The 21,221-nt window shown below is 43.2% G+C and overlaps 1 protein-coding gene across 1 annotated transcript; it reads right to left on the bottom strand.

Moving 5' to 3' along the window:
* Positions 1–4,353: 4,353 nt before the first annotated feature.
* On the bottom strand, positions 4,354–21,039 carry GIMAP8 (GTPase, IMAP family member 8). Its single transcript, XM_068972457.1, has 6 exons — positions 20,898–21,039; positions 18,852–18,948; positions 14,772–15,399; positions 11,856–11,928; positions 6,865–7,488; positions 4,354–5,030 (listed from the first exon to the last, which is right to left on the bottom strand). Exons 1-6 carry the CDS (start codon positions 21,037–21,039, stop codon positions 4,354–4,356), a joined length of 2,241 nt encoding a protein of 746 aa, XP_068828558.1.
* Positions 21,040–21,221: the final 182 nt, after the last annotated feature.

Here is a 21,221-nt window from a genome sequence, read left to right as displayed (position 1 = left end):
TGTTTGAGAAGTACTAGTGTTCAGTCAGTTCAGTTCAGTCACTCACTCATGTCTGACTCTTTGCGACCCCATGGACTGTAGCACATTAGGCCTCCCTGTCCATCACCAGCTCCCAGAGCTTGCTCAAACTCATGTCCATCGAGTCGGTGATGCCATCCAATCATCTCATCCTCTGTCGTCCCTTTCTCCTCCCACCATCAATCTTTCCCAGCATCAGGGTCTTTTCCAAGGAGTCAGTTCTTTGCATCAGGTGGCCAAAGTATTGGAGTTTCAGCTTCAGCATCAGTCCTTCCAATGAATATTCAGAACTGATTTCCTTTTGGATTGACTGGTTGAATCTTCTTGCAGTCCAAGGGACTCAAGAGTCTTCTCCAACACCACAGTTCAAAAGCATCAATTATTAGGCACTCAGCTTTCTTTATAGTCCAACTCTCACATCCATACATGACTACTGGAAAAAAGTATTGGTGTTAATTCTCCCTTTAAATGTTTAGTGGAATTCATCAGTGAAACCATCTGGCTTTCCTTTGGGGGTAGTTATTTTAATTGATATTTAATCTCTTACATGCAGGTTATAGATATGTTCAGATTTTATTTCAACTTGAGTCACATTCAGTAGCTTGTGTCTTTCTAGGAATTGGTCCATTTCACCCAAGTTATCTAATATGTCAACATACATTTGTCTTTGTTTTTCTTTATATCCTTTTTATTTCTGTAAGGTCAATAACACTGTATTTTCTTTCACTTCTAATTTTAGTAATCTTAGCCTTCTATTTCTTGGTCAGACTAGCCACAAAAGTTTTGCTGATTTTTTTTTCCTAAGGACCAAGTTGTAGTTTCATTCATTTTCTTTATTGCTTTTCTATTGCCTGTTTCATTTATTTCTACTCTGAGCTTTATTGTTTTCTTTCTTCCACTTGCTTTATGTTTAGTGGGTCTTCTTTCTCTGATTTCTTAAGGTGGAAGATTATATTATTAATTTTTTAATAAAGGCATTTACAGCTTTATATTTCCCTCTAAACATCCTTGTGTTAACTGCATCTCGTAAGTTTTGGTATGTCTTCATTCATCTCAAAATATTTTCTAAATTTCCTTGTGATTTCTTCTTTGGCCCATTGGTTGTTGGGGAATGTGCTGTTTAATTTCCACATATTCCTGTCAATAACAATTCAACCCATTTTTTAATCAGATGGTTTGGTTGTGTTTTTTTCATATTAAGTTGTATGAGTTCTTTATATATTTTGGGTAATAACCCCTTATCAAGCACATCATTTACAAATATCTTTTTCCATTTTGTATGTTGCTTTTTTGTTTTGTTGATTGTTCCTTAGCTGTGCAAAAGCTTTCAAACTTAATTAGGTCCTATTTGTTTATTTTTGCATCTGTTACCCTTGCCTGTGGAGACAGATCCAAAAAGATATTACTAAGACATGTCAGAATGTTCTAACTATGTTTTCTTCTAGAATTTTTATAGTTTCCATCCCTACATTTAGGGCTAGGCTTCTCTGGTGGCTTAGATGGTAAATAGTGGCTTAGATGGTAAATGGTGGCTTAGATGGTAAAGAATCTGCCTGCAATGCAAAAGATCCAGGTTCAGGTGAGGAAGAACCCCTGGAGAAGGAATGGCTACCCACTTCAGTATTCTTGCCTGGAGAATTCCATGTACAGAGGAGCCTGGTGGGCTACAGTCCACGGGGTCACAAAGAGTCAGACATGACTGAATAACTAACACTTCACTCACTTCAAGACATGTCAAAGAGTGCTATAACTATGTTTTCTTCTAGAATTTTTATGGTTTCCAGTCCTACATTTAGATACTTAATCCATTGTGAGTTCATTTTCATGTATCTTTTTTTGTGCCAGTACCATACTGTTTTGGTTACTAAAGCTTTGTAGTATAATCTGAAGTCAAGGAACATGATACTTCCAGCTTTGTTTTTTTTTTTTTCCCCAGGATCTTATCTTGTAGGGTAGTTCTAAAGTCAATAAATTCTTTCCACTTCTATTTGGGGATATTTTAAATCTTAATTTTTGAAGAACAGTTTTTCTGGATAAATACTGTGGGGTTGACAGTCTTTTCTTTCAGTACTTTGAATGTGCCATCCTATGGACCACTGGCTTCTATGGTTTCTGATGAGAAATTAGCTGTTAATCTTGTTGAGGATTCCTTGAATGCAATGTCACTTCTTTCTTGCTGCCTTCAAGATTCTTTCTTTGTCTTTGTCTTTTGTAATTTATAGTGGATATAAGTCTCTTTGAATTTATCATCCTACATGAAGTTCATTGAGTTTCTTAAAAGTGTAGATTAATGTTTTTCATCAAATTTTGGAAGCTTACAGCCATTATTTCTTCAAATATTCTTCCTGCCTCTTTTTCCTCTCCTCTGGCAATGTACATCATGTTGTTCAGCCCACACATTACCCACCTCATGTGGGTCCCCGATGTCACCTGCTCAATCATGGGTAGCACCTTGGGATTTGTTCCCACATTTGAGCCAAAGGGAAGCTGTGGCAAGAGGCACATAATGGCTTCTAGACTTTATTCCTCCTATGTACCTGCCTCTAATACCAGTTACTTTTGTTTGTCCTTGCTGTTGTGAAATGCTCAGAGTACAAGATTCTTGAGTTGGCAGAGGTGAGTAAAGTGACTGTCACCCAGTTTAAAGGTCTTCATGCATCAAAGATGCAAAAACTTCATCACAGTCAAGATATCTAAACATCTTCATTTCCTCTCTATGGAAGCATGATCTTCCCTCAAGTCAGAAAAATAGGAATCATGAGCAGGACATGAATTCATAATAAATTTTATCTTTATTATTTCACTCAACTGAATATATTTACACACATTCCAGAATTTATTAAGGGCTATACAGAGTACAAAAGTATTAATGATGACAGTCCATGCTCTTATAAATGGGTTATTCTTGAGATAACCTGATATTTTGAAATTTTAAAAAAGCAGATGACATATAAAGTGGTTAGTATTGAAAACATCTGACCTTACACCTAACTGGGAGATTTCATAGTTCTCATTTATCACCTGCACTAGGTAGCTCTCAACATAATCTGCCTAGCCGTGAGTAGGAACCAAGAAGCAACCTTAAGTATGGAGACACCCATGCCAATGACTAGGGGCAGAAAGGCAGAAAGACACTGGAATGTCAGTGCTACACTGGCTCCAAACTGCTTACTCCTGGATTTCTTGACATAAGACACACAATAAACCCTTAATGTGTTTAAGTCATTATTATTTGAGTTCCTAAGCCTTGGGGAGGGAATTCCCAGTTGGCTCAGTGGTAAAGAATCTATCTGCCATTGCAGGAGACACAGGAGACTTGGTTTCATTCTCTGGTTTGTGAAGATCCCTTGCAGGAAGAAATGGCAACCCACCCAAGTATTCTTGCCTGGAAAATCCCATGGACAGAGGAGCCTGTCCACAGTGAGCTACAGTCCATGGGGTCATAAAGAGTTGGACATGACTGAGCATGGATGCACAAGCCTCAGGGAATGGGATGGGGGTGGAGAGAAAGAGAAAGGGAGATGAAGAGAGAAAGGAATACAAAGGAGTTTTCAGTAACTTTTTCTGAAAATTCTAGAGGAAATCTAGAATTTTACTTAGAATTTAAAATTTTGCAAGATTATCTAATTAGCAATTTTACCATGCTTCTAATTTTTGTTCTAGTCTGTGTCACCATGAATGATTAGCAATAAAATCTTTTGATACTTCACAGATTCATGTCCATTTCCTCAGGGAGAGCAAAGGAGGGTAGACTGGGTCCCACTTTCCACTCCAGCTTGGAACAAAGAAAGGAGTAAGGAGTAACCACATGAGGAAAAGAAGGTCCTGAGAGCGCCCCTGGGGGAGCTGGGGAGCTGGGAGAACCTGGCAAGCAGTGCCCAGCAACAGCAACTTCTCCATTCTGCCATGCCCAGGAGTTGGCAGGACATTGTCTTACTCCCATGTAGCTGAATGCCCTGGTTCTCATGTGACTATCTGAATTCTGACCCCAGGCTCGCCTTGGCCTTAGTCCCAGTGTCTGTCCTGACTCCTGTCTACCTACACAGGTGAAGTGATTCTTGTGACTTGACTCTGATCCTTAATATCAGCCTAATATCTCAAGCCCTTTTGCAGATTTCCCTACCTTATTTCTTCTTTCTCCTTTATTATCCCCTACTACATGACTTGTCTGACTATTTATTTACCTACAAAGAGCTGAAGCATCACAAGCTGAGATGCATTCATCTCTCAAGCTCTCAAAGTCATGGTCCCTCTTCCTATCCCCCTGCCATGCCTCCCCCATTCTTTAGCCTGAGGGTATCTTCAACTTAAAGAGACCCCAGGCATTTCATTTTCCTAGAATATTCCCTTTAAATTATTTAGTAATTTGGAGGGCTTTTCCTGAATATTTTTCATTATTTTGCCTACATCCCATGTACGGGGATGTTTATGCTGTCCCCCGCCCTTTATCACATTACTAGCCATTGTCAAAAGCTCTTCTGCCTGGTCTTCCTTGGCTTGGCCAGTTTCTTTGTTATTAAAAGCACAATATCTCCCCTCACATTTTTTAATTATGCTCTTAAGATGCTTGTTATCTGTGTTATTGACATAATCATCAAGGTTCCCAGTCTCTAGGTCTTCCTTCCTGGTGAACAGCACGATCGTGTATTTCATAACTTCTGCTCCAAAGATGCGCTCTAGGTCCACCACTGCCTTTTTGTCCCCTGTAGTGATCCGTCCCAGCTGTAACACCACAACCAGAACTGTACTCCCTTCTTTATAGTAGGACCTACAGTCCTCGACTGCCTTCTCGAGCTGGGATAGGTCCCCTTCAGCTCTGGACTCCTGACAGAGTGGTGGAGTGTCCACAACCACAACATCCTGCCCGTTCCATGTCCTCCTGCCGACGTGGCAACTCGTGGTGACCGGCTGTGCTTTCAGCTGAGAGTGGAACTCCGGGCTCCCGAGGATGGTGTTCCCACTGGCACTCTTCCCAGTCCCGCTCTTCCCCACGAGGATAATATGCAGGGGCTCTGTTGAAAGGAAAGCAGGAGACATTACCCTATAAATGAGATCAGAGATGCACAGAGCTCTTACAATACGTATTATTGGGGTTTTCCTTATGACTTTGTACTCGTACTATGATCTCACTCTTCGGTTCAGTCCTCATAGTTCTCAGTTGTGAATTTTTACCAAGTTACTAATATCCACCTCAAAACAAAGAGAGAAAGAAGCCTCTCTTATGCTCTTCTCTCCAGGAGAAATTATTAAATTATTTATCCTGAACCTACAATCTCATGGTTATACTTACAGGATAAAATATGTATATATATATATATCTTAAGTCCCTCTCTCATACCCTGAGAGAGTGTGGTTACCACCTACCTCTACAATCTGGTCTCATGTCCCCATTCCACATCTAGAGGTATGAGCCCTTCATCTCCATCAAGACCATGCCCCTTGGTTTCCTCACAAGTAGATGCTCAGTTCTACATCCTTCCTTCAAGTTGCTAGTGTACCCTCTGGAGCTTTCTGCTCAGGCACCTAAACTCTATCCATTTTCCAAAGCCTGTTTCAAGTCAGGCTTCCTCCACGCAGCCCCTCTGACTTTCCCACGTGCCTGTGCTTTTAGGATCTCCATTAAGAATGTGAAAGGGCACACCGAACAGATATGCTCCTTTTGGTCTGATGTTCTTTTCAAGTGAGGATCTTTGAAGTATAAGAGAACGGGATGAATAGAACTAGGCTGGAAGAATCTCAGCTCAGGTCAATAGAACTTGTAGCACTGAGTAGATGGGGACTTCTGCTTAAGCTGTGGGTAGGGTAGTTTGGCTGAATTAATCAAACCCACGAAGGGCCATGTAGGGCATGACCCTCAGAAGCATCCAGGCTCCCTGTGCTTGTCCAGTAAAATGGCCCCCCTTCTCCAACAGAGGGAAGAGTAAAGAGCCAGGAGGCAGTCCTGGATCGTTGGTTCTACTCTTCTCTTCTTCCTCCCCTCTCCTCTCCTTCCCTCTGTCTGCCTCTACCTTTCCCCCGCCTTGACCTCTTTATCCACTCTCTTGGTTCTTTACTGTCTCATCACCAGCACTAAGTGCTAAGCTCTGGGCAACAGATACACTGCAGGGAAGACAACAGACTGGAGAAGGTCAATCTTTTCCCTCAAGATGCTCTCCATCCAGTTGAAGAAACATGAGAAGAGTCAGGAAAGAATTAGAGACCAAATCAGGACTTCCAGGTGGCTCAGATGGTAAAAATCTGCCTGCAATGCAGGAGACCCAGGTTTGATCCCTGGGTAGGGAAGATCCCCTGGAGAAGGGATTGGTAACCCTCTCCAGTATTGTTGCCTGGAGAATCCCATCCATGGGGTTACAGAGTTAGACACGACTGAGTGACTAACACTTGCTTACTTACTTACAGGACACTGCATGGAAAGGAACATAAATTTAGTAAAATGTGGGCTTCCCTAGAGGCTCAGTGGTAAAGAATCTGCCTGCCAATGCAGGAGACATGGGTTTGATCCCTGATCTGGGAAGATCCCACATGCCACAATTACTGAGCTTGTGCTCTAGAGCCCAGGAGCTGAAACTACTGAGCCTACCACAACAAGAGAGTAGCCCCTGATCTCATTGGGGCTACTCCCTGCAACTAGAGAAAAGCCCTGGCAGCAACAAAGACCAAGCAGAGCCATAAATAAATAGTTTAGAAAATAATTTAGTAAAATTTGAGAAGAAAGGAGAAAGAAGAGCTGGTCAATAGACGATACCTGTCATTTTGATCTCCCCTCTGCCCTTCAGAAAATAACATTCTTGGACATTTAGGTCTACTTTTTAAGTATGCATAAAAGGTTTTCTAGACCTCACTTACCTTTCTCTCTGAAAGTACAAGGCTTGTCCCCATTCTGCTGCACCATGCTTACAATTTCCTGCAGGAGTTTATCCACCTGGCATTGCTTCTCTTCCTCCCTAGCTCTGTAGTTGAAGATACTGTATCGGTTTTTACATTTGTTGATGAGCTCGTTGAGCCTTTTACTTCTGGCTAAGAACTTTTCTAGGTCTTGATTCTCTAGATCTTCTTTCCTGGTGAGGAGAACGATCATATACTCAATGAATTTGTCCCCAAAAATGCGTCGGATGGTGCTTAGCACCATGTCATCTTTCTCATTGAAGGAGCCCAGGGGAGTCACCAGCAGGAAAGCATGAGGACCCAGGCAGGTGTTGTTCACAAGGTCTTGTTCAATGTCCTTTGAAGATGAGAAGTCTGGAGTATCAATGATCAAAACTTGCCTCTCTCTCCAGATTCTGCTCTCAGACATGCACCTCCAGGTTACTGGCTCTTCACTGTATCGAGTCTCAAAGACCCGCTTCCCCAGAAGGCTGTTCCCAACTGCACTTTTCCCCACACCACGCTTCCCCACAAGCAGGACCTTGAGGGCTGGCAGCCCGGGGCTCGGTTCCCATCCTATCATCTGCTGATGCTGCTCCCCTGACCCTGGGACAAAAGGACAGATTCAGAGTCAATTCTCACAGTAGAATACAGAGATGTGGACAGCTTTTAGAATAGCTCATAAATCTCTTTTGCATTTTTTAAAATCTCATGTTGCCAGTTTTTGTAGAGAATGGCCGTGATGCCTCTGAACCAGGAGACCTCTAGTCCCAGCCAGAAGCTACCCAGCGAAGTGAAAGCCATGAAAAGGGCCATGACCAACTTAAGAGCGGTGTAAAGGGCTTGAGATTTCTCAGGAACGTGAAAACGTTAAACGTGGCCTTCACTGGTCTTGAGCCTCAGAATTCCTCTTATTTTGCTACCAAAGTTAACTACTGGGGCATGAAGTTCATGGGCTAAGGCAGAACAATGGAGAGTGAGTTTAAAATGCATCTTAGTGATATATTCATAAAATAGAACACAACTCAGGAATTTAACAAAAAGTGATGGACTGATATGCAGCCTAGATCGGTCTCCAAAACACACTAAGTGAAGAAAGCCAAACACAAAGCCACATGCTATGTGATGTCATTATCTGAAGTTCAAGAACACACAAAATTAGCTCATATCAACAGAAGTCTAGAGAGAGGCTCCTTTCAAGAAGGGAGAGTAAGAACTTCTAAGGTGATGGAAATACCCCATATTTTTAGCTGCTTCTGCTGCTGCTAAGTCACTTCAGTCATGTCTGACTCTGTGCAACCCCATGGACTGTAGCCCACCAGGCTCCTCCATCCATGGGACTTCCAAGACAAGAATACTAGAGTGAGTTGTCATTCCCTTTTCCAGGGAATCTTCTTGACTCAGGGATCGAACCTGGGTCTCCTGCATTGCAGGCAAATTCAGTGCTGAGCCAGCAAGGAAGCCTGGGAGAGTTACTACCTTCCCCAAAATCACCTCACTCAAGCCAGCATCCTATGGAGAGTCTTCCCCAACCCCATCATTTCTAAGGTGCTTCTTGGTCCCCATCATGTGTGATACTCCCTTACTGTCTCGAATCATTCAACCCAATTTTGTTCAATAACAGAAATATTTCTGGGGGTCTTGGCTGAAGGCCATTGACAGAATTTTAACTCCCTACCGCTAAGTTCACGTATTTCTGTCTAATTTCACTCATCTGTAGAATGAGAATAATGAAAATAGCACCTTCTTTATAAGATTGTTATGAGGACTATATTGTTGGGTTATTGTGAGAATTATATATTATATGCTATGAAGATTAATTTATGGGATATATATATCCCATAAATTATTTAATAATTATATATATAATAATATATTATATATAATACATAATAATATATAATACATAATAATATATAATACATAATAATATATAATATATTATTATATATAATTTTATATAATAATATAATATATTATATATTATTATATATAATTTTATATAATAATATAATATATAATATATTATTATATATAATTTTATATAACAATATAATATATTATATAATAATTATATTATTATATATATTTAATTATATAATTATAATTATATAGAATATATAATAATATATATTAGTATTTAATAATAATCTTTCAGATTTTTATAATTAAATATATATAATTATATGTAATATATAATAATATATTATTTAATTATATATAGATATAGATATAGATATATATTTGGTCCAAAAGTTCTTTCAGATTTTTCCACAGAATGTGATGAAAAAATATGAACAAACTTTTTGGCCAATTGGTGACTCGAGACAGTAAAGAGTCTGCCTGCAATGTGGGTGACCCGAGTTTGATTCCTGGGTTGGGAAGACTCCCTGAAGAAGGAAATGGCAACCCACTCCAGTATTCTTGCCTGGAAAATCCCATGGACAGAGGAGCCTGGTGGGCTACAGTCCATTGGGTTGCAGAGAGTCAGATACGACTGAGTGACTTCACTTTCATTTTCAGTGTTGATCCTGCATTGCAGGCAGATTCTTTACTCTCTGAGCCACCGGGGAAGCCCTCAGCTGTAATAATTGTCATTATTAAAATTGTAAATTTAATTATTATTTTGAGAAGTCCTGCAAGAACACAGATCTCATTATCTTAGTGTGAAATATTCAGTTCTTGCACATAACTAGTCTGGAAATAACCCAGGAGTCCATCAACAACAACAAAAAAATGACTGAATTAGTTGTGTATGCCCATACCATGAACCAGTTACATCCACTGAACAGAATGAGGCAGATCTGTGCATACTGACTCATGCTCTGTGCACAATACACCATTAAAGGCAATCACCACATGGATACTGTGGTATCCTCAATTCCATCACTGGTATCAATTGGTATCCTCAATTCCATCATTGAATTCTGCAGACGTTATTCTGTTTAGTGTTATCCATGGAGTTATTTTGGGCTTCCTAGGTGGCACAGCTTTCTTTAGAAAGTTTTCTTTAAAGAAAGCTGAGTGCTGAAGAATTGATGCTTTTGAACTGTGGTGTTGGAGAAGACGCTTGAGAGACCCTTGGACTGCAAGGAGATCCAACCAGTCCGTCCTAAAGGAGATCGAGATCCAACCAGTCCATCCTAAAGGAGATCCTGAATATTCATTGGAAGGACTGATGCTGAAGCTGAAACTCCAATACTTTGGCCACCTGATGTGAAGAACTGACTCACTGGAAAAGACCCTGATGCTGGGAAAGATTGAAGTCAGGCAGAGAAGAGGATGACCGAAGATGAGATGGTTGGACGGCATTACTGACTCGATGGACATGAAATTTGAGCAAACTCCAGGAGTTGCTCAGCTTCCTTCATAGCTCAGTTGGTAAATCATCTGCCTGCAATGCAGGAGACCCTGGTTTGATCCCTGGGTCGGGAAGATCCCCTGGAGAAGGAAATGGCAACCCACTCCAGTATTCTTGCCTGGAGAATCCAATGGACAGAGGAGCCTGACAGGCTATAGTCCATGGGATCATAAGAGTTGGACACAACTTAGCAACTAAACCACCACCACCACCACTAGCAGTTGGTGATGGACAGAGAAGCCTGGCATGCTACAGTCCACGTGGTCAAAAAGAATCAGACACAACTGAGCAACTGAACTGAACTGAACTGAGGTGGCCCAGTGCTAAAGAATGTGCCTGCCAATTAAGGAGATGCAGACTGGGGTTTGATCCCTGGGTCAGGAAGATCCTCTGCAGGAGGGCATGGCAACCCACTCTAGTATTCTTGCCTGGAGAATCCCATGGACAGAGGAGCCTGCTGGGCTACAGTCCATGGGGTCGCAAAGAGTCAGGCACCACTGAGGAGGCATACAATTGGAGTTATTTCTGCTTCCCAGCAGGAGTCCAACATTGGGCTCCCAGGCTGGAAGAAGAGGCTGAGTCAGGAAAGAAGCTGCAAGAGGCAAGCCTAGCTCTGAAACATTTGCAAGAAGGCTGGGGGCACCCATGCCATGTCCAGAGTCTCTGCTGGTGCTGCACTCACAAATGTTTGAGACTCTCTCGGGGACAAACTGTGGGCCCCAGCCTCAGCTAGGGCTCCAGGATGCATTATTTTTTTCCAGCTTTTTCCAAAAAAAATATTTATTTTTAATTGGAGGATAATTGCTTTACAACATTGTGTCGATTTCCACCATACATCAACATGAATCAGCCATAGGTATATATGTATATGGCCTTTCCCTCTTGAATCTCCCACCCCATCCTACCCCTCTAGATTGCCACAGAGCCCCGGGTTGAATTCCCTGAGTCATACAGCAAATTCCCACTAGCTATCTATCTTACCTAGGGTAATGTATATGTTTCCATGCTACCATCTCTCCATTCGTCCCACCCTTTCCTCCCCACCCCCGCCATGTTCACAGGTCTATTCTCTGTGTCTGCGTCTCCATTGCTGCCCTGCAAATAGGTTCATCAGCACCATCTTTCTAGATTCCGTATATATGCATTAATAAACAATAATTGTTTTTCTCTTTTTGACTTACTTCACTTTGTATTCTAGGTTCATCTACCTGTATTCTAGGTTCAGCCACCTCATTAAAATGGATTCTAATGTTTCCCTTTCCATGGCTGAGTATATTCCATTGTATATTTGTACCGCAGCTTCTTTATCCATTCATCTGTTGATGGACATCTAGATTGCTTCCATGTCCTAGCTATTGCAAATAGTGCTGCAACTCAATACCAGAAAAACAAATGACTCAATCAAAAAGTGGACAGAAGACCTAAGCTGGCATTTCTCCAAAGAAGACATACAGATAGCTAATAGACTCATGAAAAGATGCTCAACATTGCTCATTATTACAGGATGAGTTTTTGTTCTAACTTATCTAGATAATTTTCCACTTTATTTTGATGCATGCTGCATTCAAAAGAATACAGATATGAGCTTAACAGTTTTTAAGGATTATCTTACCATGTGGATAGTTCTTCCTCTGAGATGTGTCTTCATTCATACTATGCTGAGATGTGTCTTCATTCACAGAATCCTAGAAAGAAAACAAAAAGGGGAAATGAGACACACAGATCTAAAATCTCAGTTTTTCACAAAGTAAAGGAATGGAGACACAAGTATATAATTCAGAGTAATTTGATAATTAGGATCTGATCAAATCACAGTCATGGTCACGGGTCATGGTCCCTGCTGGCCTGTGTAGTTTTGTCCATGATGAAACTGATCTTGGGACCCCACTGTTGCTACTGCTGCAATAGGCTTCCCAGAAGTAAGAAAGTTCAGTTTCTCTTTGTTTATCTCTTTCTGACTTAATTCACTCTGTATCTAGGTTCATCTACCTGTATTCTAGGTTCATCCACCTCATTAAAACTGACTCAAAGGTGTTCCTTTCTATGGCTGAGTAATATTCCATTGTATATATGTACCACAGCTTCTTTATCCATTCATCTTTTGATGGACATCTAGATCGCTTCCATATCTAGGTGGGTTTGTGGGGCTCAAAAGAGCCCCACAAATGCCATCTCACCCAGGGATTGTTCCTAAATCACTTTCTAACTTTACTTCCCTGCAGAACCCACTATGAGCCATCAGGGAAGCCCATACTATTACTCCACTAGTAAGGTAATTCTTTCCAAACTCTCCCAGGGTTCTTGCTATTCCTGGAGAAAATCCAGAAGCTTAAGGAGAGCTTCTGGACTCCCTGGAAGAAGAAACTAGTCAAGTGAGGCCTGTGTAGTGCCTTTGAAGGACAGGGGAGGGAAGAGATTGGAAATCAAGCTTCCCATGTTATCTCCAAGGTCTTCTTCCTTCACTGCACCCCCAGGAGAGAGATGACTCTTCTAGCGTGAGATCCAGCAGTTTGGATCCTTCCCCATCCAGATAGGCAACTGGAGATAATGAAGGATGGACAACCAAACACATAATTATCCCCTTCACCTGCCTGGAGAAGCCTTACTCCCCACAGTTAAACTGGCATGAAATCATGGGACTTCCATAGTGGTCCAGTGGTTAAGAATCTGCCTGAAAATGCAAAGGACATGGGCTTAATCCCTGGCTCAGGATGATTCCATATGCTGCGGGGCGACTAAGCCCAGGTGCCACAGTTACTAAGCCTGTGCTCCAGAGTTCAAGTCCGAAAGCTACTGAAGCCCAAATACTCTAGAGTCCGTGATCCATAAAAAGAGAAGCCACTGAAATGAGATGCCCGTGCACTGCAACTAGAGTGGCCCCCACTTGTCACAACTAGAAAAAGCCCACGGGAGACAATGAAGACCCAGCACAGCCAAAAATGAAAAATAATAAATAAAATGTTTCTTAAATTGGCATGAAATCAGAAGTCTTAAAATCAACTAAAATAGCACTCCACCTATTTGTGTGAAGTGGATGGGCGCAGGAAGGGTAAGGCCCAAGAATGAATGAGGGGGGAAATTGTTAGTAGAGTAATTGTAAAATAGTACAGGCAAGACTCCTTAAGAGTCCCTTGGAGAGCAAGGAGATCCAACCAGTCCATCCTAAAGGAAATCAGTCCTGAATAGTCATTGGAAGGACTGATGCTGAAGCTGAAACTCCAATACTTTGGCCACCTGATGTGAAGAACTGACTCATTTGAAAAGATCCTGATGCTGGGAAAGATTCAAGGTGGGAGGAGAAGGGGACAACAGAGGATGAGATGGTTGGATGGCCTCACCGACTCGATGGACATGAGTTTGAGTAAACTTCGAGAGTTGGTGTTGGACAGGGAGGGCTGGCATGCTGCAGTCCATGGGGTCACAAAGAGTCAGACATGACTGAGCGACTAAACTGAACAGGCAAGAGAAGAGGCTGACCTGGATTAGATGGTAGTCATGGTGACAGAGAGAAGCAGGTGGTTTCCAGGTGCCTCAGTCACACAAGATGATGACGCCCTGGAAGCCAAATGCCAGCTGGCAGTGGTATCAAAGCTGACATCTGAGCTTAGGTTTGAAGAGAATGGTGAGCAGGATAGTCATTGGCGGGATTGAGAAGAGAACTGAACTCGTACAGATTTCAGAGGGAACAACAAAAGTCTGGACATATTAATTTTGAGATCTGTCAAGAGGGCAACGTCAAATACCAATCGGATGGATAAAGGAATCAGAACTCAGAGGAAGGACCTAGACAGAAGGGATTAATTTGGAAACTATTAGCCATAGCTAAAGCTCAAAGCTGTAAAAATGTGGAATCACCTGAGGGAGAAAAAAGTGTCAAGAATGGAGGAAGGGCTTGAACCAAGCCCTGAAAATGTCAGCTGTTAGAGGTCGCCTGAGCAACTTCACTTTCACTTTTCACTTTTATGCATTGGAGAAGGCAATGGCAACCCACTCCAGTGTTCTTGCCTGGAGAATCCCAGGGACAGAGGAGCCTAGTGGGCTGCTGTCTATGGGGTCGCACAGAGTCAGACATGACTGAAGTGGCTTAGCAGCAGCAGCAGAGGTCGTAGAGGTGGACTCATCAACCTCTTCGGTAGCAAGAGAGGAGAAGAAAACAAGGAGAGTGTGGTTTTACTGAAGCCAAGGGAAGAGGGTCTAATGAGTCATTTGTGTGTCCAGTACTATGAAGGGTAAAGTCAGAAAAGGACTTAAATGTATCTATTAATTTGCCTCATCTTTCCAGTTTATGGATAAATGTCCCCTTGTTGCTGTCATTGTTTAGTCGATAAGTCGTGCCTGCCATTTTCGTGACCCCATGGACTGTAGCCTGCCAGACTCCTCTGTCCATGGGATTTCCCAGGCAAGAGTACTGGAGTGGGTTGCCGTGTCCTTAAAAAACAAAATCCTATGCAACATTTCACTTATTTGTGCCTTTATCTCACCAGCTCTAACAACAGAGATCCTTGGAGACCTTAACAAGAATTCTCACCTGGGATCTACTGTCTTCATCCCTTAAGTTCACTGCGTATGGTCCTTTGTTTTTCACCAAATCCTCGACCTTGCAGAGGAGCTCCTTCACCTGGGCATCCTGCTCATCCTTACTTGCCTTGTTGTTGAAACCGCAGTATTGACCACTAGAGCGCTGAACCAAGTCCCAAATAGATGTGTTGTTTTTAACATAGTCCTCCAGCGAGCCCTCCTCGTCCTTCCGAGTGAAGATGATAATGGTGTGCCTCCCGGCTTTCTCATCAAACACATTCTGAATGTGCTCGGCTGTTTGTCTGTCCTCCACCGTATAGTTGCCAAGGGGAATTACCAGAAGCAGGGCGTGGAGGCTGGGAGCTGAGAGCTCCAAGCAGTGCTTAATGTTATCCGAAGAGAAAATGTCGGGGGTGTCGATGACCACAACCTCCCTCCCCTGCGTGACCCCACTCTCTCTCTGGCAGCTTCTAGTCACCGGCTGCTCACTGAACCTGGACTCGAACACGGCTTTGCCCAGAATGCTGTTTCCTGTGGCACTTTTCCCTGCACCCCGCTTCCCTAAGAGAAGAAGCCTCACTTCCATCCTGGAGGAGCCCCGCTCTGACTCGCTCTCCTGACTTGGGCTTCGAGTGCTTCTGTTGGGACAAAAAAGCAACACATCAGTAATCAAAGCTCAGCTGGTAAAGAATCTGCTTGCAATGCGGGAGACCTGGGTTAGATCCCTGGGTTGGGAAGATCCCCTGGAAAAGGGAAAGGCTACCCACTCCAGTATTCTGGCCTGGAGAATTCCATGGACTACAGTCCTTGGGGTCGCAAAGAGTCGGACACGACTGAGCCACTTTCACTTTCAGTAATCAACTCACAGAATGAATAGAGGAACAGCATGAAAGTACCTTCTCTTTCTGACTCTTTTCTCTGAGCATTTGGACAACAGAAGCCCTAGACTCAGACTAGACGGGGACAAGAAATCCTGTTTCCAGATTTTTCTCTGTGCTCCTGTCTCTAAAACAAACCCATGCTCTCACTAGACCTCAACTCAGAGCTGGGTATTTCACCACTCTCCAGTGTCCTTTTTGAAAAGCAGACTGGGAGGAGTGAGGTTTATGAAGTTAGAAGTGTTTGTTGTAAAATTTGGGAAAACCTCAAAAATACTGAAGGACAAAATAAAATTCATCTGTACTCCCAACACCAAAAAAAAAAAAAAACAAAAATAAAAGCAAAAACAAAATAAATTAAAAAAATAAACCCATATTGGTAAAAATGTCAAAATATTGTTGATTGCCTAAACAAACACCAACCCTTTCTCTATACACATCACCAACTCTACATGCTGGAGGGAATCTACACACTCTCTGAGATACACAGGACAAAGCTCCCCTTTTTAAAAAAAGGAGAGGGGGGACACAGATGACCATGTGCTAATTATCCATGGAATTTGTGACCAAGTGCATTATTTACCTGACACAGGGCTTAGCCAGTGTAACTAAGGACCTTGTGATGGGAAATATCCTTGGGTCACCATGGTGATGGTAGTTTAGTCATTAGGTTGTGTCCAACTCTTGGCAAACCCGTGGACTGTAGCCTGCCAGGCTCTTCTGTCATGGGTTTCTCCAGCCAAGAATACTGTACTGGGTTGCCATTTCCTTCTCCAGGGGATTTTCCCAACCCAGGAATCGAACCTGGGTCTCCTGCATTGCAGGCATATTATTTACCAACTTAGCTATGAGGGTCACCAAGGTGGGCCCAATATAATCACGTTATGAGAGGTTCTAGAGTGAGAAGAGATGGGAGAACAGAAGCAGAGATCACAGACAGAAGGCTCAAAAATGCTACTCTGTTGACTTTAAAGATGGAGGAAGAGGTCATGAGCCAAGCTGGAAAAAGCAAGAAAACAGATTCTCAGGATCACAGCCCTGTCCAGCACATTGATTTTAGGACTTTCAACTTCCAGAGCTGTCAAATAATAAATCTTTGGGTTTTGAGCAATTAGGTTTGTGTCAATTTGTAACAGCATCAGTAGGAAACTAATACACTGTCTCCCAACTTCCCTTCCAGCTAAGGGTGTCCATGGGACCACCTTCTCCCTGGTGAGAGCTCAGGGAATACTTGCTTGGGCCTTCTGGAAATGCTATTGTTTTCCTGATGGTAGGGGCAGACTCAAGTTGAGAGCTCCTGTTGTCACCCCTTGCCCCTTCTTCTTGCATGAAATTTTAATGTGATTGCAGGAATCACAGCAGATATTGTGGGCAATGAGGCAACAAATAAGAGGGACGAGAAGTCAACGTTCATCACCAAGCTAAAGGTGGCAGAGCAGAAAGATAAAGAGCATCCCTGATGATGTCACTGAGCTGCCGGAACACCCTCGAGACCCCTTGGTTAAATAAACAATTAATAGTCTTATATGTTAAGCTGCTGCTACCAAAATGGGATTTACAGACTAGCAATATTGCCACCAACTGAGTCCTTGTTAGAAACGCAGAGTCCTGGGCCCCATCCCAGCCCCTTGCATCAGCACCTGCAGTTTCACAAATTCCAGGTGATTCCCATGAACCTTCACGTTTGAGAAGCCCGGGTGGGAGTCACATTTAGTTCCTAACTGACTCAGAATCCACAGAAAGAACCAAGCTTCCTCGTCCATTCCTCCAGTAGTCCGTCTTTCCCAGATGACCCCTATTGTCCAAGTGTGCCCCAAGGTTCTCTGTTGTGTCCCCTGGATTTGGTCTATTTGTGAACGAGAAAGCCTTAATCACCAAAATCAATATGACTTCATTAGTATAATTTTAAAATAAAATTAAATAAGCTACTTTTCTGATCCAGCAAGTCCCAACCCCTTGCACATGTTCAAAGTTTTCTTGCTACTCTCAGCTTTTTTATCTTCTCTAGAACTTTTCAATCAGTTGTCACTTTCCTGATGAAATGCTGAACATTATTGCATTGAATTCACAGCTTTGGTTGAGAAGAACTGACATCTCAATGCTGCTGCTTTTTGTTGATCAGTTTTAAATATGTTCTAATTTCAACTGTGATTTCTTTCCAACCCATAAATTTTAAAAAGTGAGTATTAAAAAACATATTGGGAGACTATCTTTTCATTTATTTTTGAATGTTATTGCTTTATGGTCAGAGAACAACATCTGTATGAAATATCTGTCACTGGTAGAGGTTTACTTTTTGGCCAAATGAAATTTTTGTAAATGTCTCCTATGGGCCTGGAAGGAATGTGTGGCCTGTAATCATAGGTGCCTTTCACAATCAGGGACCCCACCTCACGTCTGCTCCCTTAGTTTCAGTCCCCTAGTATGCACCCCCACCTCCTGTCTGCCTGGAAACCCTCCATTTTCCACCACGAGATGGCAACCCACTCCAGTGTTCTTGCCTGGAGAATCCCAGGGGTGGGTGAGCCTGGTGGGCTGCCGTCTATGTGGTCGCACAGAGTCGGACACGACTGAAGTGACACAGCAGCAGCAGCAGCAGCATGTCACCTCCGTGTCAAGCCCCTCCTGGTTTTTCCAGATTGAACTGGACTTCCACAATAACTTAACTTCCTGCTTCTACCCTTCTCCTAGAATCTGTCATCCTTCTACACTCAGAGACAGATGGTATCACTCATCAGCCCCAAGTCCCCCAGTGGCCTCCTACCCATTCAAAGAACAGGTAAAGCCTTCACAGTGGCATCACCAACTCAATGGACATGAGTTTGAGCAAGCTCTGGGAGCTGGTGATGGACAGGGAAGCCTGGTGTGCTGTAGTCCATGGGGTTGCAAAGAGTCGGACACAACTGAGTGACTGAACTGAACAAGACCCTGCCCAATCTGGCCTCATCCACCACCTGTTTCCACCTTGCTTGTCTGCCTCCCTGATAGTCCTCAAATATGTGACCTTGGGGCTTCATGCTGGTGGCTCACCTGAGCTAGAACATTCTCCCCCCACACTTATGCCAGGCAGGTTCACTTCCTTTAGGTCTCCACCAGACCTGTCTGTGTGGTTCAAGAGGCCTTCAGTCATCCTATATTTAAAAGCTACTCTCCCCCCACACCCCGCAAACACACCCCATCTCCCTGCCCTGATTTATTTTTCTTAACAGCACCCACTTTCAATGAAAGGTGCATTCACTTGCTTATCGCTTTCTTGTTTTGTCTCCCCATTACTAGAAGGAACTTGTTCTGTTTCATTCACTAGCATATCTACAACGTCAAGAAGACATTCAATAAATACTCGCTATGACTGAGCAGATGGTTACTGACTTGAAGGACAGGGAATCACAGCTGAAGAAAGTGAAGGAGAAAAGCCCTTATTCTGTGCAGCTATTTTGAAAGTTCTCGCCTCTTATGAGAAGAGTATTGGTGGACTGTGAGGAAGGAATCAGAGAAGGTAGCAAAAGAAGGACATACACCTGCCCTCAAGAAGCTTCACCTTAGAGGAAATATAGGGCTGAGCTGAGGAGAAGCTCATCAGGGCCATGGATGGAGGCCTGGGCTCCTCCTACAGGCATCTGCTGGATCTCCACATGATGCAAGAGGCAAAGCCCATCTCAGCTCAAAACACGCACCTCCAAGGTTACGGCAAGGAGAGAAGCCCAGTCACTGTTGGGACTCTTGTTCTATGTCCCTGAGTCCTAATATTATGTCTGGCATATAGTATATGCTCAGTGAATGGTGTGAAATAAATGGTGAGAGTGACAGATGTGAGGAAAGGAAGAAAAATTGTTTCTAGAAGTGGAGAGGGAGACTGAAGTGATGTCCCTTTGAATAATAAATAACAAAAGAGTAATAATTTGAATAACCTTGAATAATAAAAGAGAAGTGACTTTACATTGTTTCCTGATCAAGTGAAGAAGTGGTATATTTTTGTACATTAAATTTTTTAAAAGATGAGTGAGTAAATAAGCTTGAGGAAGCAGAGACCTTCAGCAGGCCAAAGAAAAAAAGAATTTATTTCCCAAGTACACATCATTGTTTCATATGGTTCCTCATCATGGTGAACTGGATGAGTCTTTATTAGACTCCCTCCAGCCAATGATGCCATATTGAATCAAAAATAATTTTCTTTCCCTCTGTGTGTGTGTGTGTGTGTGTGTGTGTGTGTGTGTATATGTATATACAATTGCCCAATCTGTACCATTTTCTCCCAAGGGTACAGAAAATCCTTTTAAGGACAAAAGGGAACCAACCCACCCCTACTCTTTCCTTGATAACTCACATTTTTTCATCATCTCCCAGACCACTCTGGAGACACCAACAGAGCAACAGAGAGAAAAAGACATACAGACAGACTTTCTCTAGAACTCCTGTTGACATTCTGAGGCAGCCTCCACCTTCTTCTCAGGATATAGCCCAAGGAGGAATATGGCTTCAGGCATCCATCCAACTAAAGCTTCCTCCCATATCAAGGGCAGTCCACATGCACAGAAAAAGATTGTCAGAGAAGGTTCTGGAGCCCTTCTTGGAGAGATCTCAGTCCCAGCCCAGCAGGAGGAAGGATAAGAGTTCACAGGTGACAGCCTAGGAGGCTTAATTTTAGATAAAATCTGAAAATATGTTGGCTTTCTGACCAAACACTGACCACTTTCAATGCACAGTTAATGGAATCTGAATTGTGCAAGGGCTGGGAAATATTTTTTTTCTTTAATTTTTATTTTTTAGCTTTTGAACCGTGGTGTTGGAGAAGACTCTTGAGAGTCCCTTGGACTGCAAGGAGATCCAGCCAGCCCATCCTAAAGGAAATCAGTCCAGAATGCTCACTGGAAGGACTGATGCTGCAGCTCCAATAGTTTGGCCACCTGATTCAAAGAACTGACTCATTGGAAAAGACCCTGATGCTGGGAAAGATTGAGGGCGAGAGGAGAAGGGGAACCACAGAGGATGAGATGATTGGATGGCATCACCGACTCAAGGGATGTGAGTCTGAGTAGACTCTGGGAGTTAGTGATGCACAGGGAAGGCTGGCATGCTGCAGTCCATGGGGTCACAAAGAGTCGGACACGACTGAGAGATAGAACTGAACTGAACTGGGAAATAACAGGAAAGTGAATGTGGAAAATCAGTGTCCAAATGGCCAGGTTCCCTGCCCCCTGCTTCTCAAGGAGGCAGGCAGCTATCGCTGAATTCCCGAGGGAGGGGCTGGGGGATGGTACCCTGTGTCACAGTCGTGAAATTAGGTAATTCGAAGAGCGGGTCGCGACCCTTGTTTTTCTTCCGGGCCTTCATCTCAGCCTTAGGTGGGGAGAGTAGCCCCTCCCAGACCTGCCCCTTCCTGGGAAGGCTGCCCTCGGGCATGACTCCTGGGACGGCGGGAACCACTGGGTTCTTGGCCCCGCAGGCTGGAGCGGGAGGGACATCCCAGAGCCCCTGAAAACATGCCCTCCAGGTGGCCATGCCCAGCCCTGGGAGTCGGCAGCCTTCCCCTGTCCCATCCTCGCCCCCCGCCCCATGCCCAGGTACCCCGCCGCACACGCACC

The sequence above is a fragment of the Capricornis sumatraensis genome, chromosome 5 (assembly GCF_032405125.1).
Source record: "Capricornis sumatraensis isolate serow.1 chromosome 5, serow.2, whole genome shotgun sequence".
Taxonomy (NCBI): Eukaryota; Metazoa; Chordata; class Mammalia; order Artiodactyla; family Bovidae; genus Capricornis; species Capricornis sumatraensis.
This window is presented reverse-complemented; position numbering and strand designations above follow the sequence as displayed.